Source organism: Populus nigra, chromosome 1 (genome assembly GCF_951802175.1).
Source record: "Populus nigra chromosome 1, ddPopNigr1.1, whole genome shotgun sequence".
Classification (NCBI taxonomy): Eukaryota; Viridiplantae; Streptophyta; class Magnoliopsida; order Malpighiales; family Salicaceae; genus Populus; species Populus nigra.
The window spans coordinates 9553967-9562169 of NC_084852.1; the positions used below are offsets into that span (position 1 = coordinate 9553967).

General features: G+C 35.5%; 1 protein-coding gene across 3 annotated transcripts; it reads right to left on the bottom strand.

Annotated features, from left to right (window-relative positions):
* Positions 1-1843: 1843 nt before the first annotated feature.
* Positions 1844-7861, bottom strand: LOC133694140 (uncharacterized). 3 transcript variants are annotated; one of them, XR_009842237.1, is made up of 8 exons: positions 7739-7861; positions 6940-7301; positions 6202-6429; positions 5704-6058; positions 5500-5627; positions 5198-5333; positions 2052-2642; positions 1844-1966 (listed from the first exon to the last, which is right to left on the bottom strand). XR_009842237.1 is itself a non-coding variant. In XM_062115596.1 (7 exons), exons 2-7 carry the CDS (start codon positions 7281-7283, stop codon positions 2403-2405), a joined length of 1431 nt encoding a protein of 476 aa, XP_061971580.1. In that variant the 5' UTR covers positions 7284-7301; positions 7739-7861; the 3' UTR covers positions 1844-2402. The 3 variants fall into 3 exon arrangements, 2 of the variants coding, with proteins under 2 accessions (XP_061971580.1, XP_061971592.1); XM_062115596.1 differs by having other exon boundaries at positions 1844-2642; XM_062115608.1 differs by having other exon boundaries at positions 1844-2642; positions 7744-7845.
* Positions 7862-8203: the final 342 nt, after the last annotated feature.

The window sequence follows — 8203 nt, forward strand, 5'->3', positions numbered from 1 at the left end:
TGCTTTAAAATATAAGATACTTTTGAAAATTGCACAACATATTCTAGCTATTTCTATATCCACAGTGGCTTCTGAATCAGCTTTTAGCACAGACAGTCATATACTCGACCAATTTCAAGTTATTTGTTGTCAAAATTAGCTGCATCATAGACCCATTCCAATTGATATTATAACCTTAATGAATGATTTTGAAACCTAAAAAAACCTTGAATCAAGTAATTTTTCTTATAAAATTAAACATTTTATTTTATGATTTATTAATTAACGCATTTTCATTATCACATGTCTAATTTGTTATTTTGTAGAATTTGATAGAAAGTTACATCTAGCAATGAATGATAATTAGAGATGATGTGCACAATGAAGATTTATTTTTTTTGGCTTGGAGTGTTTTATAACAATGTTATTTGTTGTTTTTTTAAGCCCTTTAAAGGTAATGCTTTGTAATTTAAATTTTAACTTATTGGTATATGTTATTTAAACTCTTTTGCAGCAGGAGTCCTACTCACTCAAACAAAATAGAAGAAAAATATTAGGAAGGCAAAAAACATATTGAACACAGGACTGACATTAACAATTTAATATAAGTGAATATTTAGTGACAAAAAAACTTAATAAACACAAGATTGACATTAATAATTTAATACAAAAGAATATTCGGTGGCAAAAAAAAATAGTGGAATCTTATAAGAAAATTAGACAATATTAACATCAATTTTAAGCTCATCAAAAAGCCTATTAAAAACCCGTTAGAAAGTCAAAAAAACCTTAAAAAACAATATAGGTTTTTTTTGGGTTTTGACATAAAAAATCAAACCAAAACCAGTCAGTTGAATTTAATTTTAATTTATTTATTATTTTTTTAAAAAATAATTTATTATTTTATAAATAAAAACCAAACCAAACAAAATATAATCATTCCTATACCGGACGTTAGTTGCAGCTGCCTTGGTGGAGTTCCATGCCCTAACTAGTGAGGAAAGTGGTGCCTCTTTCCATGCCTTTGGGTTTTAAGAGACAATGAAGAAAGCCCAATTGGTTAAAGCAGAGTACCAGACTGGAGACCATATTTATCTCCCTTATTTACGCAAAATTGCAAGCACATGTAAATCTTGATGACACTATTTTATTAACATTTTTCTCAATGATTTAGCAAGGGGTTCAACTTCCATGACAACAATTTCCCAAATAGTGTCCTGTACAATGAAGATTTAAACACACCAGTTGGCTTGTTTACTAAAAGCATGTTTGAAGTTTTTAAAGTATTTTTAAAAAAATAAAATACATCAATATAATATTTTTTTATTTTTTAAATTTTATTTTTAACATTAAAACATCAAAATCATTTAAAAACAATAAATTAAAAACTAAAAAAATATAAACAAATTTAAAAATACAGTTAAGCAGTAATAACAATGTAATAACAATAAAGACCTTAACGACAAACAATTAAATTTCCTTTGAAGAATTTTGAATTTTCCAACTTCTGAGTGTTTATTTGGTAACATGAAACATAATACTTTTTAAAATTAATTTTAATTTAAAATCACATTAAAGTAATTTTTTATTTTTTATTTTTATATCAAAATCATTATAAAATAAAAAAAAATCAATTTTCTAAAAATACTACAAAAATAATTTGAAAAAAAAAAATGGATACATATTCAAGTCTCTACACTCACCCGAGCCGGACCTTAATCCCCCCACTAGCGGTAAGACGTAAAAAATAAAAACCCACAACCTGTGGGGAACCATTGGTTGGAGCGTCTCATGGCCCTCGGCAACAACAATCATTTACAAGAGTTCGGTCCAATACTTTCACCAGGGCATTGCCAACAAGAGAAACACGAGAGCAACGGCAACTTCAGACATTTGTGCACCTGCCTTTAACTGGAGGCAGGTGCACAACAAAATACAAAATGGCGATGGCTAACAGCCAAAAGGTCACAGACAAAAAAGAAAACCCCTGTAGTTAAAACATACAAGTCAACCACTACTTGTTCTACTAAATTCAAAACCTTGAAGTGTGAGTGAGCGTAAGGGTAACTTACAGGAATCCTTCATTAACATGAAGGGCACCAATCCCTGCCCCATTCCCTTCAATGGTCATTAGAAGTTTTCAACGAGTAAATAAATTCCCACGATTCATAGAACTCAGGACCAGTAGCATGCGCCCATATAGATCCACCGATACATGAGAAACTCAGTTAACGGAGCAGGGGAAGAGGAAAAAAAAGAGCAAACATTAACCTTTATGTGATTTGTACTTGATAACTACAAACTACCCCAATATGTCTTCTAACTTCACTTTGGTGTCAACAGGACCTCCATACATCTCTCGACGCACCAAAATTGTGGGGGAGCTCGTTGCCACCACCATCCATCACTCAAGTCGAGACAGTTTAGAAACCAAAGAAACCAAGTTCACTAGCCTTCTCCTTTTCAAAGGTCTCAAAGTACTGATAAATGATCGTAACTGCAAGTAGTATTCCTGTCCCTGATCCGATAGCTCCCATGAAATCTGCCAACACTGTCAGTGCCCCAATGCAAATACCTCCAAAAGCTGCAGCAGTGGGTATGTAACGGTTCAACTCTTTTTGTAAGTTGGACTCCCGATGCCCAGGCATAACCATTTGTTGCTCCTGCATGAGGAAACCACGTTATTATTATACATGTCAAGCTGATAAAACTCGTCAAGCTGATAAAACTCAGCAGATTATCAACCCATGAATCCCCATAAATTGAACTTTCATAATTTACAGGAAATAAAACATGATGAGATTAGGATAATAGCTGCGAGCAGGAGCTATTGTGGCAGTAGAGGAAAAACAAAACGTTAATTCTGGCAATTAATTCAAAGGATGCAATATCACCAAATCACAGCCAAAAAGGAAGGAAAAAAAAACAATAAACAAACAAGGAATGAACAGCAATCATCCAAAGTTCAATTTCTCATGCTGGCTAGACACCACAGAGATTGATACTTAAAAGAAATTGTTTTATTAGAAAATTCTGACAGAAATCCATTACTAGCAGGCTTCTGGTAAAGCAAAATGTAGAGGCACAGGCAGACTTTTCAATCCAGAGTACGCATGATAAAGTAGGATACACTTTATAATTGGTCAATATCCTTCCCAGTCTGAAGTCCCATTCAAAATTTGTGCAGGAAACAATGAACTCTTAGCTTAAAAGTGGTCATATTAAAATTCTAAATTCAGTGAGCATGACAATTCAATCTCAATTTCCACCTCTGTTAAAGGCTAGGGAGAGACAACCCTTGCAGCAAATCCACATTCAATGTCCATGGCTTGGAGAATATAGATAAGACACTTAAAATGTCAAAAGGCCATGTGTATGTATCATGCCAATGGCATTGTACACTTTAGTTTTTTCTTAGGATGGCCTTTTGACATTTTTAAGTGTCTTATCTATATTCTCCAAGCCATGGGGCAAAGTACACTTTAGTTTTTTCTAGGAGGTCACTATGGTTCAAATTCCTAGCGTTGGTGTTTTCCTCCTTGCCTTTTTGGTTTAGGAAGAGGAAGAGGAAGACGAAGAGGGAGAGAGAGAATGTCCAAAGACATGCAGAGGAGATTGATTTTCACATTTGAGAGAGAGATTGACCAAAACAAATTCAGACAGTCGTTCATCCTAAAGACTGGGTGCCACTAATTACAATTATGCAACCTGGATGGGAGACAGTCAAACATGACCAGACGGTAGTTGGGAGCTCCAGACCAGCACATGCTGTCATTTTACACATTATCATTACAATATAGAGAAAATGCAGTACAGTTAGTAATAGTTGGGCTCAGGTTCATGAGACAAAGAACTTAAGAATCGGGCTAAAGGTGCTAGTGCATATGCAGGTAACAAATAAAAATAATTCTTGGAACATGCAAACACAGAAACCTGATGACCATGTCAAAATTTACCTTATCCTAGAATTCAGAAAAGAAAAATCCCTGCATGACCTAGCCAGGCTGCCCATCTTTATAAATTCTAAGGCATTGACTATACAAATGAAGAGGTTAAAGTACAAAGGAGGAGCTCCCATTTTCATAACCATGTGTTGGAAAAGGACATTTCCTAAAATTGCAAAAAAGGGATTCACCAAAAGCCGTCAACTTTACCTAATCACATTCCAATCCATTAACTGAATATGGCTAATTTGCATATTGTGCAATCAATTCTGCTTAAATACATAATGAGACAGCTAGAAGTTAAGTTAATAACAGGCGACGCTAACAACTGATCAAACCATAACCAACCTGCTAACCTTTTATATAAAAATACATTATACAAACAATAGCACATGATGCCTTTAAATACTTGTAGATATTTTAAGCTTTGTAATCAAGCTTCTACTGATCAGATTCAAATTCCGATGAATTAGTAGATCTTAACTTTTATTTCAAGTTCTTTTTACATGCATTTCGACACAAAAAGACAAGTAACCACCTATACTTTGAACATAAATATGTTGGCAGGTTTAGTCCTGCCTCTTAACAAAAAAACAGGCACATCCATTACTCAAACCAACAACAAACCATGATTATGGTTGAGCTTGGTATTGTGCTGCCTTGCAAGCCACTTAAGCTACAGTACAAGGTCTCCAGTTGGGGCACTCCACTGCAGGTACCTTACCAGTGGCTTATAAGCAACCAAAATACCAAACACCTACTACATGTCTTTGACAGTAGATTTAAGCCAGTATAACTGTTGATGAACCTCAAGAGTCCTAAAATTCTGGATAGTACAATAACTGGCTTGAATTTTAAAAACATTTACATCATTGTCATATCTTAAATAAATGGATCAAACAAGATAAATTGCAGTTGTTTAAGTGGATCCAACTACTCTTCAGTTCTAACATGAGATTGAGAGTTTGTTCAAGACTCTTTGATTATTAGGTCACCTGCTTATGATCCACACACCAAATATATGAAGAAGTTTGGTTGTTTGACATGTAGCACGCATAAAGTTGCACATAAGACTTTCAACGGATCCACTAAAATGTCAGCAAAGACAAGCCCCATACAATAGACTGAAAATCCTAAGATACAAATGCAACCAGAACAAAAGGTCAAACTGAAATCATATTATGCAATGCAAAAGCTGAAAAGATGTGTTGTGCTAAATGCAAAGTAAGAATTTTTTTCATCATAGAACATATGAAATAAAGAGGTCCACATACCTTGAGCTGCTTAGCCACGTCTTTGGCAGATGATCCAGACACTTCAATCCAAGTTTTTGAGAAGAGGGCACATGCTGACAACATAAACACGAAATAGAAAAGTGCATGGAAAGGATTTGCTGCCATATCAGCTAAGCTGCAAAAAATTAGAACAGACATGTTAAACCAGCATTAGCATTGCCAACAGCAGAGAGTTATTGGCAATCAAATATAAGGCAGGAAAATTATTTATGAACTAATATGAGTGCAGATATATAAACCAAATGGACAAAAAAAATCTTGAATGAAACAATCTCAGTTACCTTGAGGGCGCAGTGATATAATATGCAAGGCCACCAACAGGGACAAACTGACCACCTGAATATTCAGATTCCTTCCATTTGCCCAAAAGATTCACGAGGAAGTTTCCACTGTACCTCCTGTACAGCAACTGTAAACAAGCATGTTAATAGATGAACTGGAAAACCAAATCTCAAGCAGTACATAAAACCATATAACCTCAGTACCTGAGAGATGAAGTAAAGGTTAGATACAAGAGCAGACTGCAAAATAATGGGCATGTTTGAGGTGTAGAACAACTTGATTGGATATGAACCCTGCTGTCCACGAGCATTCTTTGACCTCACAGGCAAAACCACACGGAACCCTTGGAAGTAGATGACAATGAGAAAGATTAGCACTGTAGCAAGCAGATTTGTCACATTTGGAAGATTCTGCCGGTAAAATGCTTCTCGGAGAGCACGAACTTTGTCCGTTCGAGTTATCAGAAGATGGAATAAAGCAATGACAGCTCCTTCAAATTCAGCACCTCGCCCACTATTAATGGTGGTTGGACTAAATGCTTTCCAGATAATATTTTCACTGAAAATGAACAGCACTATATAAGTATCCAAATTTTCATAGAGATGGTAAGGATAACTCCACAAAGCACATTAATCTCACAATACTCAACATAGAGAAGGAAATTACACAAGTGGATCCATAAACAGAAGAATCAAACTCACCAGATATTGGTTGCAATGAAAAGAGAAATTCCAGAGCCCAGACCATATCCTTTCTGGAGAAGTTCGTCCAAACAGATCACAATGATCCCGGCAAAACAAAGCTGAATGATTATAAGAATGGCATTTCCTACTCCAAGTTGGCCAACACTTCCATACATCCCTGAGAGCACATACGCCACCGCTTCACCAACAGCAATCAAGATACCCAATAACTTCTGTGCACCGTTCCTGTGAGAAGCAAGCATTCATCATGTCAATGCAAATAGCACAAGCAAGTTGCATTGCCACAAAGTAAAAGATAAAAAGCCATCTTAGTGTTTGCTGATGAGGGAGAGCCCCAAGTAAGCCACAAGCATCCCTGATCACAAGGTGCAAAATGGAACAAAATCATCCTATAAATTGACTGAAAATGCAGTACACTTAAATGCAAATCACCACCCAACCAAAATTAATAAATTAAGACAATTTATACATAATATCAAGTAGCCAAGTGAAATGAGGCATCATTTAGTTTTTTCAAAAGTTCAATGTTCACGGAAAGACCATTACAATAAATTTGAACCTGATTGTAACAAACAATGAAACACCAGCAATGCCACTCGGATGATAATATGCATAATAATATAACATATAGCACAAGACACTCTAAGAGGCCTCCATCAAAGAATGAGCATAGAAAACAAAGCAACTTCAACTGAGAGAGCACCGACATGATTTTATCCGCACAAGGATACTTACAATAATGCACGATCTTCACGCACGTTGTTGTCCACTTCAATGATCTTTGAACCAGCAAGCAGTTGCATCACTAGTCCAGAAGTCACAATTGGAGTGATACCAAGTTCCATGACAGTACCACGGTTCGAAGCAAGAATGACACGCATCCAATAGAAAGGATCCGCACCGGTTGTTGAATGAATGCCATACAACGGGAGTTGACTGCATACTAAGAAAATGAAAAGAGCAATCACAGTGTATATGACCTTCTCACGAAACGGGATTTTTCTGTCAGCACTCTGAACTTCGGGAAGAAATGAGAGAAATGGTCTGACAAGGTGAAGCACCCTAAATCCACCCCCCATCTTTTTTTATTATTCAGCCTATAAATAAATGACAGATAGATGTAATTAATTATCACAACCGGATCCAACTAAATATCACAACTGGATGTAATTAATTCAGGATGAATAAAAAATCGCAAAAAATCGCAGAAATAGTAAAAATCTAAATCTCACCATCAACATTTAAAAAATTAAATATTCTAATCAAACTTAATATTACGGATCATTTACAGGATTACGAGATTCAATTCAATCTCAAACAACCTAGACAAAGCTAAACAAACAGATCTGTATGCATCCATAAAACAATTCAGTAACTCTCTATTCGGATGCCGAGAAACTAAGAGAAAATTTCATTTCAGATCTCTTAATAAACCAATCAGACCAAACTGTATAACATTGACACGGATTCAACGAAATCAGATCTGAGAAAAAAAAATATAAAAAGTGTAAATCGTGAGATCTGAGGAACTAACCGTACGTGATCGTAACCGTAGAGAAATGAAAAGTATCTGGATAGAGAAAAGGAGGAGAGCTGCGATCTGAAGGTAGAGATAGTTTTGTTTTTTTTTTTTTACTTTTTATAGGGGATTGATATTAGTAGTGGTGTTCGCGTGGCGTAGAGGCCACGAGATCATGCCAATAAATGAATGCCACGTGTGAATAATAGTGATGTGGATTTAACGTGTGGGGGAGTCGGCACGTTTGACCGGGTAAAACAGGAACACTTAATTGGCAGGTAATGAATGGCGTGGCAAGTTGATTGATCGGGTAAAAAAGAAACACTTAAGTTGGTCTAATTGGTACAGTGAACAAATTTATTTTTTAAATTTAAAAAATTAAAAAAATAATTTTTATTTTAGCACAGAAATAATGGAAATGCATGGAGCACATGTGGCACCTTTAGGTCACACATAATAGATTTACGACCGAGAGATTAT

Coding starts and splice junctions, on each gene's coding strand:
- LOC133694140 (XM_062115596.1), bottom strand. CDS start 7,283: ATGGGGGGTGGATTTAGGGTGCTTCACCTTGTCAGACCATTTCTCTCA. Junction 6,430..6,939: donor CGTGAAGATCGTGCATTATT/GTAAGTATCCTT, acceptor TGCTTCTCACAG/GAACGGTGCACAGAAGTTAT. Junction 5,334..5,499: donor TATATCACTGCGCCCTCAAG/GTAACTGAGATT, acceptor AATTTTTTGCAG/CTTAGCTGATATGGCAGCAA.